Source organism: Liolophura sinensis, unplaced genomic scaffold, assembly GCF_032854445.1.
Source record: "Liolophura sinensis isolate JHLJ2023 unplaced genomic scaffold, CUHK_Ljap_v2 scaffold_14, whole genome shotgun sequence".
Lineage (NCBI taxonomy): Eukaryota > Metazoa > Mollusca > Polyplacophora > Chitonida > Chitonidae > Liolophura > Liolophura sinensis.
In genome coordinates, this window is record NW_027017953.1 from 986,532 (window position 1) to 1,014,225 (window position 27,694).

Below are 27,694 nucleotides of genomic sequence, written 5' to 3' on the forward strand. Positions count from 1 at the left end.
ATGTCCGCCATACCTGTGGCAGACTATCGGGCACTCTGCTGGCACAAGTCCCGTTACATAGGAACTTCTGGCTGGCCCCATGCAGTACTCTCCTCAACAGATAAAAGATAGACTTCTAAGGGCACTAGATGAGGACAATAATGTAAGAAAACCGACTTGAAAACGTGTTTTTTTGTCGTGAAGTTAAGGTGGTGTCCGGTGCAACTTTTCTTGGGTTGTGTACCATCAACGTTGCTCGTTGGCGACAACATGTGTCTTCATATATTTCCATTTTTCATGTTCTTCTGCACCATTTATTAGATAAATTTTGGTTCTGTCGATGACATGAATGTACCATAGTAATCTTTATTTTAAGTCTGTGTACTGATTTTACGTTTTAAACGGTGGGAATGTGTTTGAAAAATGGACTAGTAAGCGGGGGCGACTGGTGTAGTTGCCATTTCAGCCGGCGGGGAGTTGCTGCCGTGATCAACGCGTTCAGGCCACATATCTGTCTCAACACTTCCGTCCACATTGCTGCAAATCTCCACTACATTTCTTCTGCACGCTTTGCTTGTTGTGTACCAAACCACGCATGTACCTGGTAAAAGTGGTCGCTTGTGAAAGGTCGCTGATGTCTTTCGTTTTGTTCGTAAGCAATCGAAAGAGATCTAAAAATAAAAAGGGTAGACTTAACCGGTTGTCACGTGGTACACTGAACATGTTAGTATGTATAAATATGCATTTATGCCTGTATATAGAAAAAGCTGACCAGGGAAGTTGAAGACCTATGTCCTCTCTTGTGCAGTGTAAATACAGTGGTTTTGTGGGGATGCTGTCCAGTGTTAAGTGGACTCAGTATAAAAAGTTATGTAATTTGTTCAGCACATGTACGGAGTTAAAGAGAGGATGTGCATATAGCGTGGCTATTTCATTACAAACTTGAATTTTACCAGTTGATGAGGTTGGATGATGGTATGCTGTTTAATATTTTGCTCTCAGATGCAGCACTGTAGCTCTCCTATTTTGTATGCTGATGGCCAGAGAACTTCATGGTGAAAGCTGGTCGAAATTGGGCCAGTAATTTATTTGTTTAGACACATATCTTTGGCTAAACATTACCAAAAAACAAAGAAAGGGCTAACATTTGAATAAAAGGTGTGTTTTCATTTAAACTGTGTGTTGCACAGCCTGTCAATATATAGTTATTCACTATAGCCTCCATATACGGCTGATATTTATGGTTTATGTGAGGTATCCCCATCTCCAACCTGCCATATTCTTGAGTACCGCGTAAAACACCAATCAAAAAAAAAAAAAAAAAAATCCAACCTGCCATGTAGCCTCGCCTTTGATTGAACTGGATTTTCCCAATGTCTGAAGCTTTTACTCTGTAGTTCTCAGATCATCACCATTACAACAGAGCCTCAGTACTGTATCTACTTATTCCTAAATTAATACCCCAATCTATTTTCATAAACTGACGTATTGGTGCTGGGTGCCTCCTCACTCCCACTTCCAAATTTCTACAGTCAGAAACAGTTCTTTAGTTTTGATATTGTAGTTTGTGTTGTTAAGCTTTCTTTTTACGATGGTATGTATTGTTCAGACATCACTGTCTGGGATATCTTGTATAGTAGCATTATTGTCATGTTTGTATACTGTCATGTCCATCTCATATTGTCATGTCATGTCAGGAATCATTGCTTTGGTTGTATTGTTATGCCACTGATTTTGGGTCATCCTTCTTTGTGGTTGTATCATCATTATGCTGCTATCATACATAAGTTTCATTGGGTTTATTGTTGTGTCGTTGTTGTATTATCCTGTTGCAGTGATACTAGTGTCGGAAATTAGTGTTTTGGTTTTATGATTTTTCCGTGGATGTATTGTCCTGTCACTGTGATATCAGGTTTGGTTTGGTTTCACCACACTCTGTCTAGTTTATTAAGCACAGATTTGTCAGGTACCTGGTGAAGGTGTTGTTTCACCAGGCTCTGGCTAGTTTCCTCCACCCATAAACCAGAGATTTGTCAGGTACCCGGTGAAGGTGTTGTTTCACCAGGCTCTAGCTAGTTTCCTCTACCCATACACCAGAGATTTGTCAGGTACCTGGTGAAGGTGTTGTTTCACCAGGCTCTGGCTTTCCTCTACCCATACACCAGAGATTTGTCAGGTACCTGGTGAAGGTGTTGTTTCACCAGGCTCTGGCTAGTTTCCTCCACCCATAAACCAGAGATTTGTCAGGTACCTGGTGAAGGTGTTTCACCAGGCTCTAGCTAGTTTCCTCTACCCATACACCAGAGATTTGTTAGGTACCTGGTGAAGGCGTTGTTCCACCAGGCTCTGGCTAGTTTCCTCTACCCATACACCAGAGATTTGTTAGGTACCTGGTGAAGGTATTGTTTCACCAGGCTCTGGCTAATTCCCTCCACTCATAAGCCAGAGATTTGTCAGGTACCTGGTGAGGGTGCTGTTATGTATTTTATTTTAAACATCCCCTAATCTGAACAAAGTTCAAAATACTCCTCTGCAAACTTCATCTACCTAAGCTAAAACCTTAACTTCATTTGACATGCATTAATTTTCTTTGACTCTGTGTCAACCCTTTGACCCCAATCTGGCCATATACCATAGCTGCTGACCTATGACAAGAGTGTGTGTAGCTGCTGTCCTGTGACAAAAGTGTGTGTAGCTGCTGTCCTGTGACAAGAGTGTGTGTAGCTGTTGTCCTGTGAGAAGAGTGTGGGTAGCTGCTGTCCTGTGACAAGAGTGTGTGTAGCTGCTGTCCTGTGACAAAGGTGTGTAGCTACTGTCCTGTGACAAGAGTTTGTGTAGCTGCTGTCCTGTGACAAGAGTGTTTGTATCTGCCATCCTATGACAAGAGTGTGTGTAGCTACTGTCCTGTGACAAGAATGTGTATAGCTGCTGTCCTATGACAAGTGTGCATGTAGCTGCTGTCCTATGACGAGTGTGTGTAGCAACTGTCCTGTGACAAGTGTGCATGTAGCTGCTGTCCTCTGACAAGGATGCATGTAGCTGCTGTCCTATGACGAGTGTGTGTAGCAACTGTCCTATGACAAGTGTGCATGTAGCTGCTCTCCTATGACAAGGTTGCATTTAGCTGCTGTCCTGTGACAAGGGTGCATGTAGCTGCCGTCCTATGACAAGGGCACATGTAGCTACTGTCCTATGACAAGAGTGTTCGTAGCTGCCATCCTATGACAAGGGTGCATGTAGCTACTGTCCTATGACAAGGGTTTATGTAGCTGGTGTCCTTTGACAAGTGTGCATGTAGCCACTGCCCTATCACAAGAGTGTGTAGCTGCTGTCCTATGACAAGGGTGCATGTCCTTTGACAAGTGTGTGTGTAGCTAATGTCCTATGACAAAAGTGTGTGTAGCTACTGTCCTGTGACGAGGGTGCATATAGCTGCTCTCCTATGACAAGGGTGCATGTAGCTGCTCTCCTGTGACAAGGGTGCATGTAGCTACTGTCCTATGACGGTGCATGTAACTGCTGTTCTATGACAAGGGTACATGTAGCTGCTGTCCTATGGCAAGGGAAGATGTAGCTACTGTCTATGACAAGGGTGCATGTAGCTGCTCTCCTATGACAAGGACACATGTAACTGCTGCTCTATGACAGGGGCACATGTAACTGCTGCCCTATGACAAGGGTGCATGTAGCTGCTGCCCTATGGCAAGGGAAGATGTAGCTACTGTCTATGACAAGGGTGCATGTAACTGCTGCCCTATGACAGGGGCACATGTAACTGCTCCCCTATGACAAGGGTGCATGTAGCTGCTGTCCTATGACATGCGTGCATTTAGCTGCTGTCCTATGACATGAGGCATGTCCTTTGATGAGGGTGCATGTAGCTGCTCTCCTATGACGAGGGTGCATGTAGCTGCTCTCCTATGACAAGGGCGCATGTAGGTACTGTCTATAACAAGGATGCATATAACTGCTCTCCTACGACGAGGGTGCATGTAGGTACTGTCTGTGACAAGGGTGCATGTAACTGCTGTCTGTGACAAGGGTGCATGTAACTGCTGTCTGTGACAAGGGTGTATGTAACTGCTGTCTGTGACAAGGGTGTATGTAACTGCTGTCTGTGACAAGGGTGTATGGTTTCTGTAGATTCCAATTCACCTTATTCATCTGATGTTCAAGTTGCCAGGTTAATAAGATTTTTCCTTTTGCATTGTTCCATGTACAGATTTAATTTACACATGATAATGTCTTACTCAACAACCTGCAGATAGTCATGTGTTTCCCCTGGGCTCTGCCCGGTTTCCTCACACCATAATGCTGGCCGCCATTGCATAAGTGAAATATTCTTGAGTACGGCGTAAAACACCAATCAATTAAATAAATAAATGTCTTACTTAGATACCCGGATCCTACTAATGAGGACCCTCTTTCACAAAACTTCATAAATCAACTCTTGGTAACCTTTCCTTATGGTATTATGACCTACACAATGTCTTGCGCAAAAAGTTAGGAGAAATATGACTTGCAAAGTTTTGTGGTAGTGGGGCCTGGCTATGAAAACCAGTATTAAAAGAGTGATTGATTGTTTTTGCAGGTTGTGGACATGGCCCAAGTGTTGGAGGTCATCTCCATTCTGGAGACCTATACCATTACTAGAGAAGCTTTGGAGGTAGGCTTATCTCATGTTCACTCATTAACAGTCATAGCAGTTCATGTGGTAATCTTACATATTGGACCTACAATATTAAGTAACAGATATAATACTTGTCCGTGACCTTTTGTCTGCTTCTTTAGCCGATACACATTGTAATTGTAACAGGAATACATATTTTTGTCTTTTCCCCTCTGGTTGGCACATCTAATGAGCAAAGCATATATATCTTTACTTTTCTGAAAAAACTGAGAAACATGGACATGTCATACACGAGATATGTTTTTTTTTTCAGCAAACTAGAATTGGAAAGACCATTAATGAACTGCGGAAAAAGACGAAAAATGAGGAACTGGCAAAAAGGGCCAAGCGCTTGGTGCGAAGCTGGCAGAAGCTTGTATCTGGCGGGGGAGATTCCGGGGCAACAAATGGGGATCCGTCAGGGGCCTTGCCTCATCCATGTGTGGCTATGTTACAGGGTAGTCCCCGATCCCGCCCCAATAGTCCCGCCTCAGTCCTCAGCAATATCTCACCGGGCCTGTCAATCAGCCGGCCAGGTACTCCTCTCACTCCAGGGAGCAAGTCTAGTCTAACCTCAAACAGGGTGAAATCTCGCCCTCAGACACCCAACTCTGTGGGAAGTGGGGCACGGCTTCAGACTAATGTGTCCCCTAAGCTGCATTTTGGTGGCAGAATTGGTGCCCAACCCAACCAAAATGCGACCTCAGAAAACCTGGGCCACCGTCAAACTCTCTCCCCGCTGATCACTGGAACTAAAGGGAGAACACTCAGTCCCGCTGTATCTGGTGGCATTCGTGTTAGCCCCTCTAGCGATCGGGGGAAGACAAAGAAGCCAGATAAAAACGCTGTACAAAATGTGAATCATTCCAATGGAAATAAAAACCTTTCTCCTGCCTTGTATGGGGTGAACTCTGAACTCAGCAGATCTCCTGCCTTGCCTGGAGTTAACTCTGAACTTAGCAGATCTGATCTGGCAGCACAGAAGAAACGGTCGCGAACAGAAGCTGACACAGACAGCTCCTCCACCAAAAGACTGTCCGTGCGAACTGGCTGGACTGCCGGGGATAACTCCTGCCAGCCTCCCGCGAACCAGTTAAACCAAGAGCGTAGACACTCGCCGGTAAATGGGATGGTGAAGCACTCTGGGAAGTCTAGTGGCCTTAAGGGGTTTGTGAGGGAAAGTCATTACCGCCCAGCAACCACGCTTCATGGTAGTAAGCCAGCCACTGTCACATCACCTAGCCTGGATGACTCAAGAGATAGTGACAGCTTCTCCGCCAAGCGGACTATTAATTTCAGTGTGCAAAATAAACTGGGCGATGCCGACAAACCTGGCAAAGAAAGTTTAGTAAAACCTCCCAAAGCAAGGGTAAAAACTACAGCTGAGTTAATCGCTGAACTCCAGGCAAAAAGTGATACTGTCGATCGTAAAACTTTGGAAAGAATTGCCTCTGTTGAACGGGAAGCTGACGATTTAAACCAGTCAGTTGTGCCTGCTGGGGCCCTGCCTAGAGCTAGGAGGAAGCCAAATGAGGCGGTAACACCGCTTACTGGTAGTCGTGGGAGGGGCAAGCTGAGCCCCAATAAAACTGAACTGGTTGAGAAATTCCTGTTATCATCAGTGGCCAGTCCGTCTCCTGTTGAAGATTTCCATTGTTTTAAAGATGAAGATCATTCTAGTGATTCCCTTAATCACTCAGAACACAGTGCTAAGTTAGATAGTTCACTGGATCCTGTGCGTGAGCAGTCCACGGCCACTGGGCCAGGACTTGTTGATCCTTTGTCCTTGTTACCTCCCCTTAATCTGGAGGAGATTGTATGGGATGAAGAAGAGGATGAGGGTGTGCTAGAAACCGGTAAGCGGTCAGTTACAAACATTGATGTGGAGCGACTGTCAAACTATCATTGGATGGGAGTGAATGGGACATACGACAGTGCGGGCAACTGGCGGGACTGGATGCAAACTTACTCCGTGCCCACGTTTGACGGGGAAGTGCTCCATATCCTGCCCTATGTAAATATTGACTGAGTCACACGGACTCTGTGATGCATTGTTGTTTCTGTCATGTCTACTTCTTCCTCCCAGGACCAGGCTCACATCTTATTTAAGAAAAAAACATTTATTGATGATTTACTTGATATGTGTAAAAAGCCAAATGTTACAAATATTGAAGTATTAAAATGTTGAAGGCACATTATATTTGACTATGGCATTGATGTTGTCTCGAGGGAGATTTAAGATGGTTACCATGGTGATCGATGCAGAGCCGTTTTGTTAAAACAACCTTCACCTTTTAGTTTACAGAGACATATTTGTTACAGTTAAACAGTGGGAACTGTTCTCATCTCTGTGTTACCTGCATTGAAAGTCAATGATTTCCACAGTTCAGATGCCTCAAAAACATAGGTGTGTATGATATATATATGTATATATAAATTTATATAACATAATATATATATATGTGCATGTATATACATGTATAAACTAAAGTGCTGTAACATTGATTTTCTTGTGAATTACATTTGAAACGTCTGCAAATCAGCTATAAACAAATTATTTAAGTTATTCTGGGAAATTTTCCGTTCAGATACATGTGGGTGTCAGTCACAGTGTCCAAACCATTTTGACATACCTTGTTTGACTGTTGGATTGTGTTCTTTGCATTTGTACAGTTTATACCACTGAGTAGTTGTGTTGATGTTGAATGCTACATGTGACAGAATCCTGGCATGTATATGTCGTGTGGACTTTTACGATACACAGTTAGTGGTTAGATTTTGGAGTACCTCCCTTTCTCCAACTTCAGCCCCCCCCCCCCCCCCTCAAACCTCCCCTCCCCTCCCTCCCCACCAAAGTGTCACAGCTATGCACTGTCTGTATCACACCTTGGCCACGGGTGGAGGCCACTGGGTAGAATCATTGATCTTATGCCCCTATCGGAGTCTTTTAAGCCTTGTATGCAAGTTTGTTTTTTTTCAAAAGAAGAACCATGAAGTACACTGAAAAAAAGGGATCTACAATCTGTAACTTTGTGAAGAGTTAGCACATAATAAAGATTTGAACTTTTATATATTTCATAAGGACAGTTTATAATGTTAAATGTTGGTAAACAAAGAGGGACTGTTGGGTAACCTTCCTTCTAAGAAGGAGTGCTCTTTGATGCACAATCCGGTGTGGTAAAGCAAGGTTGATAAATGATCAATTCAATTCTCAGTGCTGCTGTCAGGGCCGACTTAGAACACGTGGTCAGCACTGTTTTGTTTTGTTCATACATGTGCATGTATAGCAATACCCATGTGTGGCAAAGGGTCGAAAATGGCTGAACAACCCATAATCATTCGTAGTTTAATAAATTAATTCTTCACAAACTGCAAGATATGCTGAAATTCTCTTGTTACATGTACATACCACAGATGCTAATACAGTCTGAACAACCCCCCAACACAATACATGCGCCTGTTCACAGGTTGTGTGAGGAAAACTGTCTTCTGTCTGCAGATTTCTACACTACTGCTTCCGCTCTGTATCACTAATCCAGGCTCTTCACGATCACAACTGACACTTTTAAGAACTGATGCTCTTAACTATTGTGATATTCTGATTTGTTTCTTTTCACAGTTTCATTATTTCAATTGTTACTGACCTTTTTTTTTTTTTTTTGAGGGTGATATTTGTTGTAACAAAGTGGCTCTCCTGACATAATCTTTTCACGAAATACAGAAATGTTTATGAAAATAAATTTAGTTAAAATGAAACTAACTATGTTGTTATTACTCTTGTTTTTTTTTAACATTATATATTATTCACTACAGATACATTCTTGAAAGCTGATGCCACTGTAAGATACTTATTCCAGGAACTACTGACTTCAGCATTGTTTCTCAAGATCATATGGCGTGATAGTTTATTTTTGCCGGGCAGTGGGAAAAGGAGCAGCCATTGTCACCTCTCTGGAATTGTTGTTAGATTGAATCTAGTCGGGTGTTATGTAGGATGGTGTATTCACCTCTCTTGTGTGACAGTTTTACAGTGGTACTTCATGTCACACTTCTCACCATATGGGCTGGCTTTGTGCTTACAAACCCATCCTGAATATACCTGGCTGTGGACACACATGGAGTAGCATTTTGTGCTGGAATGCCCAGGGCACAGATCCGCTGATGGGCTATGCAATCACCACTGGAAATAACAACTCCTGTGGACATAGTTATGACATAGCCTTTCAGCTCACATGGAGGGAAGCCTTAGGTGACTGATTTGCCTCCAGTGGTGTTCTGGCCACAGCTGATGGACCCCTGAGTTCACAGGTTCTAACCCAGCCCTGGTTGGTTTGTTAACAGCTGTTAGTGAGGAGGATTGATGCTTACCTCACAAAGGCTAGCAGATCCAGTTTCTTCTGAACCTAAACTTTCCTGCTGCTGTACACCTAACATTTGCTTGGTTATAGTATGGAGCAGTAGTGAAGTAGATGATTGACTGGTAGGCGTATAGCAATGTCTATACTCACACCAATCCCTGTAATTCTCAAAGCTGATAGTGAAGTGCTGAATGGAGTTTCTATGCTGGGAGATAAGTGCCCAGGCCCCAGGGTCTTGAAGCCATCTTGAGACTTGTTAGGCTTCAGAATAAGTCACCTCGCTAAATGTGTGACTTGTTTTAAAATTTTTTCTTTGATATCAATAACCTTATCTTCCACTTTTCTTACCAAACTGAAAATTAGCCTATAGATTGAAGTTTTAAGTTCCGTATTAGTTTAGACAACCACAAGTTTAGACTAAAGTCTGACTGATGAACTTTATGATGTTACTGGGTATTTAATGATTGTAAAATCATGCAGTTTAAATACAGTAAAATCATTGTCTTGAGCTGCTAATCCTGTGCTAATCCTGCGCGTATCGTGCTCAACAGTCTTTCAAAGTTTATTTATGAACGCAAGCTTTCTCAGGTATCACCTTGCTGAAATGTAGCACGGGATGACGAGTAGGTTAGCATGGTGAGTCCAGCCTGGGAGAGGTCAAAACTAGTGCCTGTGGGAAGGGGCGTCGCCTCCACTTAATTGTGCTGAATGTCCTGACAGCTGTACAAGAGAATTATTCATACACATGCTACGACACAAGTAATATGAAAACAAGCAGATAGAAACTTTCAGCCTGCAGTATTGTGCTGGATACAGTGATCCCGGTGACTATGACAAATTGACCAAGATGTGGCCGCTGGACAGGCTGCTTACACAGTAAAACTGCTGACCTCCAGAGGCAAAGGTAAACTTCCATACCAAAATGCTTCGTGTCTCACTGAGAATTTGTTTGTGCATGTGCAGGTCTGACAGGCCTCTGTAACTGCATGTGTCAAACACATTGCCGCTGAAAGCTTTCCTGTTACCATGGCAACTGTTACATAACGCTCGCATGATCCCTTGCAAGCTGGTCAAGGCCTGATGATTAGTGCTGATGTTCCTGAATATTTCCACATGGATGCCCGTTGGGGGTTTGTGTGTTGGTGGGTTGGGTGTTGGTGTGGTGAGGGGTGGGGGGTGGGGAGGGATGTGTGTGTTAGTGTGGTGTGGTGGGATGCACATGTGGTCAGGGTCCTTTGTCAAATACCTCCAAATGAATGGGAGTTAGGTGTGTGTGTGTGTGTTGGTGGGGGTCTGGGTGGGGGTCAACTGGGGCATGTCCATGGTGCTTGTCTGACTGAGGATGCACATGTGGCCAGGGTCCTCTGTCAAATACCTCCAAATGAATGAGAGTTAGGTGTGTGTGTGTGTTGGTGGGGGTCTGAGTGGGGGTCAACTGGGGCATGTCCATGGTGCTTGTCTGACTGAGGATGCACCTGTGGCTAGGGTCTTTTGCCAAATACCTCAACACTGAATGGGAGTTGTGATGTGTTTGTGTTGGTGGGGTCTGGGTTGGGGTCAACTGGGGCATGTCCATGGTGCTTATCCGACTGTGGATGCACCTGTGGCTAGGGTCTCCTACCAAACACCCCTATATTCCTGTATTAGGGCCACGGACATGTTATTATAGCTGTGGAACTTGTCCATATTCATAAGCTGTATAACATCCCATAATAATGATGTCATGTTACATGGATGCATGTATCCCAGGAGGGATAAAACATGCTGGTCATCCCTGCATGTGCCCGTAAACTAGCGTGATTGAGAAGGGCTTGCCTTATTGCTCTGAAAGCCAAATGTTAAACATTAAGTTGTGCTTTGCCTGCAGCTTTAATGTGCACAATTCTGAGAGTTATTTATGTCACACCTTACCCGATTTAAGACCATATTTACGTTAGTTGTGCGTGTGTTGATGGGAGGGAGGGGAGATTAGTTGCGGGTAGATCGAGGAGCATATCATTGAGGTGTTATATTTTCTTTTTCCCAGAACCAACCTACTTTCCATTTTGTCACATACTTGACAGTTATCAGACACCTGGCAGTTGTCATATACCTGACAGTTGTCACATACCTAACTGTTGTCACATACCTGACAGTTGTCATATACCTGACTGTTGTCACATACTTGACAGTTGTCATTTATCTGACAATTGTCACATACCTGAGAGTTGTCACACCTGACAGTTGTCACATACCTAACTGTTGTCATATACCTGACATTTGTCACATACCTGACAGTGGTCACACACCTAACTGTTGTCATATACCTGACAGTTGTCACATACTTGACAGCTGTCATTTATCTGACAATTGTCACATACCTGACAGTTGTCTTACCTCTGACAATGGTCACATACCTGACAGTTGTCATATACCTGACAGTTGTCACACAGCTGACATTGGTCACATACCTGACAGTGGTCATATAGCTGACAGTTGTTATGTACCTGGCAGTTGTCATATACCTGACAGTTGTCTTACATCTTATAGTTGTCATACACCTGAGAGTTTTCACATACCTGACAGTTTCTTATAGTTGTCACACACCTGACAGTTGCCATACACCCGACAGTTTTCACATACCTGACAGTGTCTTATAGTTGTCACACACCTGACAGTTGCCATACACCCGACAGTTTTCACATACCTGACAGTGTCTTATAGTTGTCACACACCTGACAGTTGCCATACACCCGACAGTTTTCACATACCTGACAGTGTCTTATAGTTGTCACACACCTGACAGTTGCCATACACCCGACAGTTTTCACATACCTGACAGTGTCTTATAGTTGTCACACAGCTGTCACATAAATTACAGTGGTCACATACCTGATAGTTGTCATACACCCGACAGTTTTCACATACCTGACAGTTTCTTATAGTTGTCACACACCTGACAGTTGCCATACACCCGACAGTTTTCACATACCTGACAGTGTCTTATAGTTGTCACACACCTGACAGTTGTCTTATACATTCACCACTCAATCATATATGCTTGAATACAGATTTACCAATCCTCTACACAAAGGTGCATTTGTCTGTGTGTTGTCATACAGGCAGCTGTCATAATGTGGCAATGGTCACATACCTGACAGTTTTCACATACCTGACAGTGTCTTATAGTTGTCACACACCTGACAGTTGTCATACACCCGACAGTTTTCACATACCTGACAGTGTCTTATAGTTGTCACACACCTGACAGTTGTCTTCCACATTCACCACTCCATCATATATGCATGAACACAGATTTACCAATCCTCTACACGAAGGTGCATTTATCTGTGTGTTGTCATACAGGCAGGTGTCATAACGTGACAATGGTCACGTGACAATATACCTGACAGTTTTCACATACCTGACAGTTGTCACACACCTGACAGTTTGTCATACACCTGACAGTTTTCACATACCTGACATTGTCACATACCTGACAGTTGTCATATACCTGACATTTGTCACATACCTGACAGTTGTCAGATAACTGAGAGTTTATATATAACTGATAGTTGTCTACAGCCATGACTATGATCTAAGATTGGCTGGTGACATTGGCTAAACTGGCTTATGACATTGTCTAAGACTGTGGCTGATGACACTGCCTAAGACCATAATGATAACACTGGCTTAGGCAGTGGCTGATGACAATTATTAGTTATTTATTTATTTATTCGACTGGTGTTTTACACTGTACTCAACAATGTTTCACTTATACGATGGCTGCCAGCATTATGGTGGAAGGACACAGAGCTTGGAGGAAACATCGCACGAACATCCAAAGATCACTGGCAGACCTTCCCGCTTACGGCCAGAGAGGGACAATTCTTGAGACCATTGTAGATGACACTGGCTGTTGACACTTGTCAAGTTCAGCAGAAGCTTCCAGTTGTGGTGAGCTAGATGAAGGACTGCTAGACGTGGCTTACTGACTAGCTTAGAATCAAAAAAGGCAGCCTGATATGCTGATGAGGAAACCAGAAACATAACACTTAAAGATGAGGAAATATGTTGAAAAAAAAAGAAGCAAATGGACACTTTAAACCAAACTGTCTTCTTTCTTTAATTTATTTTTCCTAGTATTAAATGTTGGACAATTACAATTTTTCTAAATATATGTACCATCTTCAGATAAACAATGCATGTTTCTATGAAGATACTGCTGTACAGTGATCATTTTTCTACATGTACATACATTCTGGGTTTATCTACATAATTTACATCCTTTAAAAGTAAATGCTCATTATTAATGATGACAAGAAGTACCTCTCATGTTGGTCTTTGTAAATGCACCTTTTGAACTGGATTCAAAATTCCGTTAACAACTATAAGTGATAACCCTCTCAGGTATTATACTTCAAACTTTCTACCTTTGATCTTGGAGCTTTTTGGACAAAATTCACCAAAGCACAATTAATATCAATCATATGTGTACCTTACATTAATGTTAACTCAGAATCAACACACCTTTTCTGCTTTAATATGGCAAATGTCCTGAGTTTTGTCTTATATATGCATGACCAAGATGCAAATGAGAAAAGTTCAGGTCCTTATCGAATGACCACTGATTTAGACATTTTACAATTGATGAAGACATCTTACTGGTGATTTACATGTCACTGGTGATTTACACATCTTACCAGAGGAGGGCTTTGCTTTTGATGTTATTTGACTGCAATATGGTAACAAAAACAGTTTTTTTAATGATAAATACAGAACATAGTTTCAATTTAATGGTGTTGAAATGAGGAAAATAAATAGATTATGTTTCTACTGATCAGGTTAATACACCTGTGTACATTTTAACTCAGACATGGGGAAGGTGCATGTATGCAGATAGACATTCATGATTCGTATGTCGAAAAGCTAAACTTTCACTACAAAATGCCTTTCTAAGATAAAACAAACCATGAATGAATCTTTCTATATAAAAAATGCCACAGATATCTATGACTATCTATTGCTACCATACCATCTGCCACATTTGGACTAAGTGTAAGGTATAAATGCTGCCTGTAAAATTGTCCACACTCACTTCATGGGAATGTACTGAAGACTTGAACATGTGGGATGTCAAGGGATTTGTCTGTATTTTTATTTCAGATATGTACATGTCTTTTCTGGCCAATAAGACATTTCAGGATTAATAAAGAACTAACAAGATTAGAGCCCTGTGACTCGTTGCAGTATCACTTTTAACTTCTATCACTCACACTTAGTTTTGGCATTGGCTTTGACCAAGAGAAGAACAACTCATTACCACTGATATGTTTGTTGTAATCAGTTTTCATAGTCAAATGACTCCTCTAATTCTGACAGCAAGATTCCAGGTGACGAGTTTTATTTACCGGTAAATACGTCCCTACGCTATATGGACATGGGCCAGCTTTCACGAAGCGCTCTTTACATTACGTTCACTCAAATATCACACCAACCAATACAGTAGGCATTACATCGTCCTGGTAGTTGAAAGCTCAGAACGTTAAAAGTGCTTTGTGACACTGGGTGATGGGTCTTTGTCTGACTTTACCTCGTTTTCCAATGTGAGTTAAGCTTGTCAAAGTAATAATCAGGATCTTTGTCATCAGAATACAATATCAAGAAGACAGGAAATCTAAAATAAAAAAAAGTTTTGTCTACAATAAATAAAGTTAATTAATAAATAAGGATAAAATACATTCTTTTGACTTAAATAGTTTTTCTATTGAGTTTGGATCATGTGTGCACAAGGGAGTGGAAGAGATGAGCTGACATTCTATGTATAAGGCCTGGGTCACAGAAGTTTAGGTAACTGTTTTAATCGGCGTACATCAAGTATAGTATCTATTTCTAGCTGACTTTTGCCAGCTAGTTCTGGGTCAAGTTCTCCAGCAGCACTGTTCTGTCTCTGAGTCTTCCCCTGTGGATCCCTGGGAGACTCTGGCACCTGAGGGGGCACCTGTTTACGAGCAGTGGAAGCAGTAGTTCGTTTGGAAGATGGCACAGGTGTCCTTTGTACAAGGCTTTCTTGCATTCTGTACTCTAGCAGTTTGTCTGGAGAGCCTAGGGTCTGATTGGCTGTTTCTCTGTACGAGTTCTTCCTCACAGAGCAACTGATCACATTAATATAGCTCTCGTAAAGCTCACTCTGTTGACTGTTTGGTGGGGCCTGACATGAAGGACTTGGGCTGAGCACACAGGGAGAGTTTGTCCTCATCACCTGGGCAGACTTTGGCCTCTTACAGCTGCCCTGACCTTGTCCCTGCCGCAGCGAACCTGATGGGGAGGGGGCAGGGGAAGGTTTGCTGCTCTCACACTGTGACCCACTCAAAAGCCCATACTTCTGCATGTACTTTTTGGTGGCAAATGTCATGTCATTGGGTGACATGCCATACTGGGTAACATTAGGTGTCGTCTTGGCACCTGTCTGAAGCACCTGCTGGAGTAAGGCTGTCTTTCTTCCATTCTTTGCACCGTTCACACATGCGGCTGCCCGCAGCTTGGCCATCTGGGTCAGCTGTTCGTCTTTCAGGTACTTCATAGCCATGGCATTGATCTCCATGGAGGAGTCGCTATCAGAATCCAGGAACATGGACACATAGTTTATCTTGGGAATGAATGTCGTGTCCAAAGTACCCACAGAAGCCCCAAACCTGCATTGATAGATTAATAGACAGAATATGAATGAACATTGATCAATAAGCACATTTAAAGACATGAGGATATGAACATGTTTCAAATCATCCAATAGCATATAACTTGAAAAAAAATGTCACTTTCTCAATCATAATGACCAAATTGTAGTCCAGGCTAGGAGATTCGCCGGTGATCCTTACATGTAAGAACGCAATAACACGGAATCTGGATGAGTACTTCTGGAGGTATAATATCAAGAACTGAAGCCAAGAGTGAGTTCTGCTTATATTAAATAGATGAAAGGTCAGTTGCAAGGACAAAGGTTTAATCAGACCCAATGGATCAGCCCACGAATCAAGATATGAAATCTAACTGTAACTTTGTGAAAGATGCAAACCTTTGTAAACTATTATCTCCCAACATTCATATTTGAGGGCTTCCTAGCCAAGATAAAATCACTAACTTTACAAACGAAAGTACATGAAGAGTTTACAGTGATACCATGGCATACATGGTGGTGACTGTGCCCTCTGACCAATTTTGGTAAATTTTGGTACTTAGTATATTGAGATTTACTGGAAGACGTGCTTCTGTCTTGTGCTCCTGACCTGAGTAAGGAGTTGAGTTTGTCCGCATCCTGTGTGATACCCAGGAGCTTGGTCGGTGAGGGCGGAGCAGTCTGACTGAGGCTGTGAGAACCCGAGTCCTCCTGTATGCTGAATGAGGAGTGTCCCTGATCCTTATGGTAATCCTCACATTCCTCATCTGGCTGTAGGGTATCCTCTTCCTCCTCACCACTGTTCTGCTGTAACAGCTTCTGAATGTTTACCTGAGGCAGGTGTACAAAAAATGTAGTCTTAACAAGTACAGTAAGATATATACATATGTGCAATGTAAGATCAACATAAACTTCTTTTTTTATGCAGTAATCCAAAGATAAGTGAAGGAAGAAACTGTGTAAAGCTTTGGTGAAACATGGCACATTACTGCTTTTCTACTTCAAGCAGGACAAACTCCAGAGAAGAACATTACTCTTCACAAGGCAACTGATAAACTTCCTGTAACAAACCTACAGGTACAGCGAAATATGGGGGTATCACAGAAGCTCACAACAATCTACATTCAGTGAGGTGCACCTGTTTAGGAAAGCAGCAATAAGACTGTGGGTGATATACTCAACTTGATTTCCATGGGTAGAAATGAACTGACAAATATTTCTATGAGGCTGTAGATGCTGTTGTGTTGTACTGATGTTTAGAAAAGACTCACTGTTGTGTTGTACTGAGGTGGAGAGATAACTCAATGTTTTGTTGTACTGAGGTGGAGAGAGAACTTACTGTTGTGTTATACTGATGTGTAGAGAGTACTCACTGTTCTGTTGTACTGAGGTGGATAGAGGACTCACTGTGATGTACTGAGGTGGAGTGAGGACTCACTGTTGTGATGTACTGAGGTGGAGCAAGGACTCACTGTTGTGATGTACTGAGGTGGAGTGAGGACTCACTGTTGTGATGTAGTGAGGTGGAGCGAGGACTCACTATTGTGATGTACTGAGGTGGAGCATGGACTCACTTTTGTCATGTACTGAGGTGGAGTGAGGACACTGTTGTGATGTACTGAGGTGAAGCGAGGACTCACTGTTGTGATGTACTAAGGTGGATTGAGGACTCATTGTTGAGATGTACTGAGGTGGAGAGATAACTCACTGTTGTGTTGTACTGAGGTGGAGTGAGGACTCACTGTTGTGATATACTGAGGTGGATAGAGGACTCACTGATGTGATGTACTGAGATGGACTTAGGACTCACTGTTGTGATGTACTGAGATGGATAGAGAACTCACTGTTGTGATGTACTGAGGTGGAGTGAGGACTCACCATGAGCTGGTTATAATACTCCTGCTGTTCCTGTTCGGACCGCTCTTCTACTGGTTCACCAGCCTCAATCTGCTGATGTGACACCACGTAATTAATAGTGAATTACACTACTGGAAAAAATTACGACTGATACACGATTTCCATACTGCCAACAATACATCTGCTGCCAACAGCAAAACTGCCCGGTTACACTAGTGTAGATAATTACGGCTGAAACACAATGTCCCATACTGCCAACAATACATCTGCTGCCAACAGCAAAACTGCCCAATTACACTAGTGGAGACAATTACGACTGAAAACCGATGTCACATACTGCCAACAATACATCTACTCATCTGTCGACGACAGCAATATTTCCCATTTACACTAGTGGAGATAATTACGACGGATACATGATGTCACATTACATTAGTTACAAAGTGTCCTGGTCACATACTTCCTTAACCAATGACCAGTGACACACAAGTCTACTTCTACAGCAGCCCACATCATGACAAATTCAACTGTCCATCATGTTCTTTGCACAGCAGATAATAACCACAAAAGAACTAAACACAAACCCTGATGGTATACTGGTATGTATACTGTCAATCCCCAAGTTATCAATTAAGACGTCAGACTTACCTCTCCTGTGCCGTCCACCATACTGGCACTGATCGGACTTTCTGAAAGGTCAGCCCTAGATTCCCGCGACCTGCAACATTTAAACTGGAAGATAAAATATTTGTAGCAAAAACAATAATTCCAACATCTCATTTTGTTTCTAAACTAATGTGGCTTTAATCTAGGTGCACTGGGTGGCGCAAATGACATATGTACTATGTATATATACTTCACCATAATGAATGCTCCTTGCAGTTGCCACTTACTCACCCTGACAATGACTATAGTTATAGTTCGAAAGCTTGGTAGATAAAGTGTACATAATGTACAAAATTATACTAGTCGCGTTATTCATTTGCAAGATTAACATTTGAATGGCTGGTTTATTTTACTTAGAAGGCCTAAAAATTTATTATAAAGACTTGGGCATATACAACAAGATAGGCTGTAAGAGAGCTCACTGGTACAGAACAAACCAATAACAGATAAGACAAGAGATTCATATTTCACCATCCTAGAAGTCAAAACACTTTATACAGGCATCTGTAACAAGTATATCAAGGGGAGGTAATCAGTACCTGGTGGGAGATGAGTGATAGCTGGGCAGGTCTACAATCATGTCAGACTGGATGCTGTCGTCTGTTTTCTCCAGGCCAACGTTGTTCATCATAGTGGTCAGGTCAGCTGACATCAGGACATCGCCCGAGTCAAACCTTGCTGTGCTGTTCAGCTGCGGAGGACCCCGATGTCGCACCTCTGCTGGTGTTGTGGCTCCACTTTTTGATGGTGGTGTATCAGTGGCTTGTTTGACAGGGGACATAACTCTGTTCAGCAGGCTGGTCTGTATACCTGTAGATTCGTGCTCTGTGAGGACTGCCTCATTGCCTCTTGACTCACACAGGCTGGTGTTAATGGCCACTGAACAGCTCTGAGATGATGACTTGGGTGATGCAGAAGAGGACTTGGGAGACTGGCCCTTAAGCAGCTCCTGTATCTGAGCTTGCATCAGTTTGAGCTGTGAGTCTTGCTGTAACAACAGCTGGTAGACCTCAGCAGGGACGCTGTTAAAACTAGGGCTGTTTGTCAGGCTGGACAGCGTCAGAGCTGTAGGGTTGGCTGCGAGGGTGGATTTAGGGCTGGTGGACTCGCCCTTACTGGTGGGGCGATCCGGGGTGACACTAAGACCACTGTCCTGGCTTGACCGACAACTGTTGTCCGTCAGATTGGCCTGGTCAGTCACATGGAGACTGGGACCTGGGGCACTGGGCGTCACCAACGACGGTGCTGCTACAGTGTTACTGCTCACAGGTGCCTGATGTACATATACCAGCTGTGGAATACTGGAATTGCCCTGGTTGTGTACTGTGCTGCCAGAATCAACAGTGTTACCGGGCTGTACTCTATGGCCACTATTTCCAGGAAGGCCTGCTGTGCTATAATGAACTGTCCTATTGCTTTGATGCACTGCAGTTCCATCTTGTACTGTTCTATCCAGATGACGAGCAGTGGCATTTACTGAGCTAACTGGGTAGCCCACATTACTCTGTTGTACAGCACTGCCAGCCCCTGGGCATGTCGTACCACTGCTCACCTGCAGGGGTACTGTGCTGTGTGTACTTTGTACTTGAGTCGGGTGGGGTCCAGGTAACTGAAGGCGATTGGGCTGGGAGGTGTAGTTCTCATACTGCTGAGCTGAGCCTGGTGTACTCTGTACCTGAGCTGGGTGGGTGGGTATAGACAACCGAGGGCAGTACAGCTGGGGGGTAGGGGCTGGTGATACATTGTAATTCTCATACTGCTGGGCAGGCTGGAAGTGCACAGCTCTAGCTGGGCGCATCTGTACTGGCTGTGCTGGGACATGCGAGGGGTGTGGAGGGTAGCTGGGTTGTTGGGGGTAGAAGGTAGGGTGAGCGGCTTGATGACAATTCTGTCTGTACGCCTGAGCGGTAGGTTGAGCTGACTGTACTACAGGCCTATAGGAAACGCCCTGGGGATGGGTAGGGTTGGGCTGGTCCCACGACTGGGGAGCTGGGTGATGGGGAACAGTCAGGGGTCCTATGGTGTAAGATCTGGCTGACCAAGGTCTACACTGCCTCAGTATAGGTTGTCTGACTACAGAAGGTACAGAAGTGACTGGTGGAGCATGGGTATGACTTTGATGATGTTCTGCTGAGGAGTGGTGTCCTGGCTGAGCAGCCCTCAGGTATCCAACACTAGAGTTATTTGTCACCGGGCAATGCTGTGGCCGTTGAGTAGGGCCGTAAGACCTAGGGTTATACGCCTGGGCAAAATGGGCAGGGCGTGGGGGCAGAGGAAGCCGTCGCCCTGACCCTGGCTGTAATACACCCCTCCCTTGCCCACTGGGTGTTGCTCCTCTTGGATGAGGTTTAGTAAATCTGTCAGTATAACACAGCTGAGCATCTGTAATTGCAAAGTTAGGGCGAGGGTTGTGGAGGTTAGGCATACTTCCACAACGTGACATGCCTGCTCTCCTGCTCCCAGCTGCTGTAGTGTCCACAGGAAGACTGTGTGGAGGTCCCTGGTCATTGGGGCCAGCCAAACCAGGCCTCGCCCTGTTCACCCAACTCTTGTCACTGTCATGAAACATCAACGACACTTCTGGAACCATGGTGTCAATAATGGGCATCTGAGAAAAAAAGCAGAAGTTGTTAAGACAAAACTACAGTTTGCCTTTCAGTAGCGCTTACTTTTCTCCAACCTGCTCCAAATCATTGTAAAGTTTACTTGTTAAGTTTTCTTTTTCATAAACTTCCTATACACCTTTGGTCGTACACTAAACAACCAGGTGGCAAAAATCTTTTAATCAATTTGTTTCAAGGATATTTATTTAAGTCAGTCGTCAGTGAAAAACAATGGAAGGAAGTAAGGAAATATCCCAGACGCACCTGTGTGGGGTGTGGGGAGGGCATTGCCCTGGGGGTAATATCTTCCATAGATAACACAAATGCATTTTCACTTGTAGGTGCGTCTTTTTCAGCTTTCCTTGACCTGAAAATGATATGAGGATAAGACTGATGGGTTACTTGAAATTTCTAACTACGATAAAGCCCACTGTTGTTGCAGCTACAGGTTAATGAGCTTTTTCTATTAAGTTCACCAAGTATAACATTTAGCTGACTGTCACATTCGCAGATGATGTCAAACCATCTACACTTAAAAGCCATTTCAAACTGGGCATAGTATATTATAATCAACTTAAGATACTGCCACGGCCTGGGTTTGGTCTTCGATCAACCTGTACTCACAGCTCTTGTTTGACAGCCTCTTGTGCAGCAGTAAATGGGTCTATCTTAGGTCCATTAGTAACTTGTGACGTGTCAAATTCTGTAAACTTCACTTCTCCATTGTATCCAAACTGAAAAAGACAACGAGCAGAGTGAATCAAATCCTACCGATATATCTTAGATATACATGTATTATATGTTTTAATATTTTATGCAACTAGTCTGGGTACTTTGGTTTCCACAATCCATAAAGCGTCGTTGTATAAGCGAAATATTCTTGAGTACAGTATAAAGTCAGAAAAATTCTTGAAGAAAGTCCTGTAGACCTTGTACAACTTCATTATCACAAATAATCTGGCCAAAGACTTCTCATACTCATGTCAGACACACTTCATGAACAACACCACCAAATGGGGCCAAAATGTATAATCAAATAACATGTCATTGTGTAAATTTTATATAATAAATACATATTAAACAATAAATACATGTTACACAATAAATACATTTACAATAATGCTGATGAACCTAATCTAAACTCAACTGTAACATCAGTACAAATATTTATGTAGAGATGAGGACCCTGTGAAAGTGCAGCCCTTATGTCCCCAACAAAGTGCAGCAATGTACTCACAGCGGGAAGCTGGAGCCTATCACAGGCAGAGTACAGGGAGTAATCCAGCTCAGTTTTACCGGTCCTTGTGGTGCACTCATAGAACTCAGGCCTGGAGTGTAGAGGGCTGTACAACACTAACAGGAATGGCTCAGGAGGCTCACATACTCTGCAACCCAACAACATAGACATGCAGTTAAAACATGAGTGAGGGGCAGGGTGAGACAAACAAAATTCATCCAAACTCATGGAGAATACAAAACATAAGCATATAAGCAAACATTTGTGAGGGGCAGGGTGAGATATCAAAAATTCAACCAAAGTCACTGAGAAAACAAAACATAAACAAATGTATGGACATGTTCAAATTTATGTAATAGTTTGTATCTATTTCCGTTTCAAAATGCCACATGTACTGACAAGTTGAGCACAAGCCAGTTCGCTAAAAACCTGTGGAATGCTGGTCTACATACAACTAGGGCAATAGGTTTGTGAGATGAGGCTATGACCAGATCTACAATAGTTGTCCTCACCTGTCTTGTATAGCCTGATTGAAGATGAAGCGTTGACAGCATGCCCATACGTAAGGGCTATAAATGAAGGGCACACCAATGATCCATCTGTAACACACAGACAGAAATAAAGCTTCATTCTTCACAAGGGATTAGAGGAAAACTGAGATCAGAATAATAAACCAGAAAATAAAACAACACAAACATAAAAAGGGATTCCACATATGATTGTAGAAATGGAAAACATCTCTGGAATACTATGATTTCTTGAAAAATTTAAGAATAGATTCTATAATAAATTTTGTGTTAAGGTCTGCTAGCAACCATTGGTTGGCTGTGGGTTTCTCTCAGTTTTCCACCCACCATGATGCAGACTGTCAACTAGAAGTGAAATAATGTTGAGTATAATGTAAAACAAACAGTCAAATACATAAAATAAATATTTTCAATTTTGAAATCAACAGCTCTGACTCACATTCCAACTAATGGTAAACCATAAGCTTTGGGATCAGACTCTAGCACTAATAGCAGCTTCCTGGTATGATCCATTGTGAGGTATCTGAAAATAAATAAAACATATATCTTAAGTACTGCACATTATATACACCTCCAATTGGCTTTTATCAGCTCATGGGAATTAGAGCTTCTGAGACCCCCAGGCGTAATATTAAACAGATTTGTGAAGCAGCTGTGCCCCAACCGAGCAATGCCATCTCTAAATGACCAAAAGTAAGAATATAACCAGACGTGTGGTGTAAAGTGAACTGTGCAAAATATTAAATGCTTATCTTCTTTAGCAACTTCAGATTTATGAAACCAGATAAAAACAGGAGATGTTGTATACTATTAAGATGTTGTTTTAAAGCTTCAAATATACCTTAACCTACTTCAGCCATTGGCATTTTAGACAAGTTATTTTGTTTCAAACTAATAATCACAAGAAATGGCAGACTTAAGACCCTGTCACCAGGTACCTACCCTGTTTTCGGCTCCCCTTGTAAATGATGCAGACTCATAGGGCCTGCCAGGTTCTTGGACAGTGCCGTTGGGACTATGGGAACAGGGTTAATCTGTGTGACCAAGAAGTGAGTAGATGGACACACCACATCAAACTCCACATCACATGTGACCACATCATGGACCATCTGACTACTGCAGCTCCCTCTGGTGAGGAGAAACCCACCCAAATCTACCGTATCTTTACTGCTACATCTGTGATGAAGACACTAAAAAAGGTTTATAGACGTGAATTGATCAGTAAAACAAACATACATGTTCCATAAAATGCAGTTCTACACATCAACAGACTAAGATGGGCGTGAAAATCACTTATTTATATAATTGCATATTCCCTGATGAACAGATTCCAGACATTACTTTGTCATAAACATAGTTTAAAAGTTTCTGTTACACAAAATCTAATAACTGCATAGCACAAAATAATCCAAATACTAAATACTCACCTTTAAAGCACTTGTATAATGATCTTTCAAATTCTTCACTTTGGCTCTTGATTTAAATGCCTACAAACAGGAAGTAAACAAATGTGACAACATTGGTAAAAAAACTGATTTCCCTGTCACCAGCTACAATTTTCTCATAAAATAACAGCATGACAAACCTTCAGACAGTAAAAAAAAATCACAAAAGATCAGTAAAAGGTAAAAGTAGACTCCAGACAATTAAAATTTGTTTCCTCACAATATACACTCATACCTGAAAGGGAACCAAAACATCTCCAGGTGTTTCAGTGCTAGGACACAGGCCATTCTCACCAGAGTTATGTCCCCTGTCAAACCTGTCTAGTACAAGACTCAGGCCTTGACCATCTGAAAGCATGAAGAGGAGAGGTGGTGCGGGTAGAGACACAGCACCATGACTGCAGTGAGACACTGATGGTCAAGACACTGATGGTCAAGACAAAAATACTTTACACATGTATGTATGTCACATGTTATGGGTGCTCCACTTGAAGGTTACAACTTACATCATATTTACCTTGCAACAGCTTAAAGTTCAAACAAAGCAGAACCTTTGGTTTCTTCCGGAGGAAAAAAGACACCACCTTAATAAAATCTAATCCGGTTTGGTATGCACTGTTATTCGACTTGAGTCCTCTTCGTTACTGGTTAAAGGCAACAGAGCATGCCAAAGTCTACACTCACTCAACCAGACAGGATTATGTTCAGCTGTCACACAAACACTGTACCTTCATCAATGGTGAATGAGCCGAGAAGTAGACAGGAGAAGGAAGAGTCTCTACAGTTGTCCAGGTGACGTAACACCAGCCTCAGCACCTTGCCTGACACCCTCAAGCGAGGGTTCCTGAAACACAACCCGCAGTTGGCTAATTCATGTCAAACTAATTATACAATATGGCTACTTTTTGTCGTAGAAGTAAACATTGCATCCCGCAAAACAAAAGTTCACTTATTCAACAACATTGTTTTGTGAAAAACATCATGGGGAAAAAATTCACGAAAGTCTATAATTTTAAAGAACTGCAAATCTTATGATTTCTGCAAAAACAGTCTTTAACTTGACTTTAGATTTCGAAAGTTTTCCTTATCATTTTATCCCAAAAAATTTAAGTATCCTTAACATCGATCTACATAACTTTCCAATGTACAGAAAACATCTGTGGCTTCTCTCTCTTTGATTTTAGAACATTCCAGTCATCAATAGTGCCTGTCCTTCATGTTAAAAATAATGTAACAGTGTCTTTGACAGCAAAATGCATGAAACAGATTAACTGTTCACAATACAGTCAATGAATGATGGATAAGGTATCATACTTGTCAGGGAATGATGGATAACAGTGATGGCATACCTGTAATAGGCCAGGTGAAGTTGTGCTGGAGAGCCAGTAGGGGTGCGGTCCCAGAGTATAGCCTTGGTACTGGGGAATTCTAACATCTTACTCACCTGACAAAACTGGACACAACAAACAGGGCCACACTTAAAGTGACATTTACAGTAACACTGTGTCTCTTTGTACCTCTACATTTTTCTGAGCTTTATTAACTTTAAATAAAATTTGTGGAAAATCAAGGCCATTTTTGAGAAATTCCCGACATTTATAAAGAAAAAATACCCTGCATTTTCAAGAAATTTTGAGAAATACAAGACAAACATAAAATAAACCATATGACAGCATGTAATATCTTAAACATAAATCAACAGATAAATTCACCTAGCATACCAAAAACTTACAAGCTTACAAAAGAACAAGAACTCTTAAGTATATATATATTTGATATACTTACTTTAATATCAACACATGTCAAGATGCTTGGATGTAAAGAATTCACATGGTGTTATGTGTTTCTGGAGACTCTTCAGATATGTCAAGTGTCATGCCTGCCAAAAAAAAAAAATAAATAAAAAAAAATAAATCGAACATGGAAATAAAAACAAGTTAATGATTCCTTGTACATAATAACCATGGAATATGGAAGAAGTTAAATGAACTGTACATGGCATTTACTGAGGCACTACATGTACCTCATGCAATTGTGATCAAGTCAAACGTGATTCTCCAGTCACTTGACATGTTTTACATGGCATATAAATATATTACTGTAAGTCTCTGCCATCTACATTAGCCTACATACATGTACAGCTCACGTCCATTCACCTGACATAGTTTACATGGCACATACATGTATATGGTACTGTAAGTCTCTTCTATCTACATTAGCCTACATACATGTACAGCTCACGTCCAATCACCTCATAGTTTACATGGCATATACATGTATATATATGGTACTGTAAGTCTGTCATCTACATTAGCCTACATACATGTACAGCTCATGTCTAATCACCTGATATAGTTTACATGGCATACGTATAGTACTGTAAGTCTCTGCTATTTACATCAGCCTACATGCTCACATCTAATCACCTGACATAGTTTACATGGCATATATATATTGCTGTAAGTCTGCCATCTACATTAGCCTACATACATGTACAGCTCACGTCCATTCACCTGACATAGTTTACATGGCATATATACATGTATATAATGCTGTAAGTTTCTGCCATCTGCATTAGCCTACATACATGTACAGCTCACGTCCAATCACCTCATAGTTTACATGGCACATACATGTATATGGTACTGTAAGTCTCTTCTATCTACATTAGCCTACATACATGTACAGCTCATGTCTAATCACCTGATATAGTTTACATGGCATATATATAGTACTGTAAGTCTGCCATCTACATTAGCCTACATACATGTACAGCTCACGTCCATTCACCTGACATAGTTTACATGACATATATATATAATGCTGTAAGTTTCTGCCATCTGCATTAGCCTACATACATGTACAGCTCACGTCCAATCACCTCATAGTTTACATGGCACATACATGTATATGGTACTGTAAGTCTCTTCTATCTACATTAGCCTACATACATGTACAGCTCACGTCCATTCACCTGACATAGTTTACATGGCATACATATAGTACTGTAAGTCTCTGCCACCTACACTAGCCTACATACATGTATATGGTACTGTAAGTCTGTCATCTACATTAGCCTACATACATGTACAGCTCACGTCCAATCAACTGACACAGTTTACATGGCATATACATGTATATGGTACGGTAAGTCTCTGCCATCTACACCACATAAATGCAGATGTACAGAACATGTCACAGCATACAGCTGAAAACTTGGTATGGGAAGCATTTCGCATTCTTATTGTCATGCGGCTGTATACTTAATTACAAATATAAAACTACAAGACTACTGCATCTTTATATGACTGGAAAACTTTGAACAATGGAAATTCTAACAGCCTGCAGATTAGATACTAATCACAATTTGCACCTGCAGAGATCACTAATTAATAATACATGTATATAGATCTAGATGTAGGATTAAGGGCATGCAGCAGGGGAAGGAAGGGGTGGAGGCATTTGTCGATGTGCTGGTAACCGTCCATTCACCACGGGATATGAATATATGAGCAGAGAGTGTGTATCCACCATGCAATGTGAATACATGTACTAATTATGATACAATCTAAAATATGAACTGAGCTGAAAGGCAAATGAAAAGTTTTCTTGTGAAAACTTATTAAACTGGTCTCACAGTTTAAATTTACAAATTTCAGAATTTTCATGTAAAAAATGTGTGTGAAGACTCATTTTGT

General features: G+C 42.0%; 2 protein-coding genes across 3 annotated transcripts; one reads left to right on the top strand and one right to left on the bottom strand.

Annotated features, from left to right (window-relative positions):
* On the top strand, positions 1–8,353 carry LOC135481254 (mediator of RNA polymerase II transcription subunit 26-like). Its single transcript, XM_064761098.1, has 3 exons — positions 1–142; positions 4,571–4,645; positions 4,923–8,353. The coding sequence occupies exons 1-3, from the start codon at positions 80–82 to the stop codon at positions 6,675–6,677; spliced, it is 1,893 nt and encodes a 630-aa protein (XP_064617168.1). The 5' UTR covers positions 1–79; the 3' UTR covers positions 6,678–8,353.
* Positions 8,354–13,129: 4,776 nt separating this feature from the next.
* Positions 13,130–25,876, bottom strand: LOC135481241 (SCL-interrupting locus protein homolog). 2 transcript variants are annotated; one of them, XM_064761081.1, is made up of 16 exons: positions 25,782–25,876; positions 25,346–25,449; positions 24,725–24,840; positions 24,232–24,344; positions 23,979–24,038; positions 23,494–23,741; positions 22,991–23,074; positions 22,537–22,623; positions 22,025–22,172; positions 21,412–21,521; positions 21,052–21,154; positions 18,724–20,792; positions 18,167–18,236; positions 17,540–17,608; positions 16,272–16,492; positions 13,130–15,680 (listed from the first exon to the last, which is right to left on the bottom strand). In XM_064761081.1, exons 2-16 carry the CDS (start codon positions 25,429–25,431, stop codon positions 14,822–14,824), a joined length of 4,443 nt encoding a protein of 1,480 aa, XP_064617151.1. In that variant the 5' UTR covers positions 25,432–25,449; positions 25,782–25,876; the 3' UTR covers positions 13,130–14,821. The 2 variants fall into 2 exon arrangements, with proteins under 2 accessions (XP_064617151.1, XP_064617150.1); XM_064761080.1 differs by having other exon boundaries at positions 17,540–17,611.
* Positions 25,877–27,694: the final 1,818 nt, after the last annotated feature.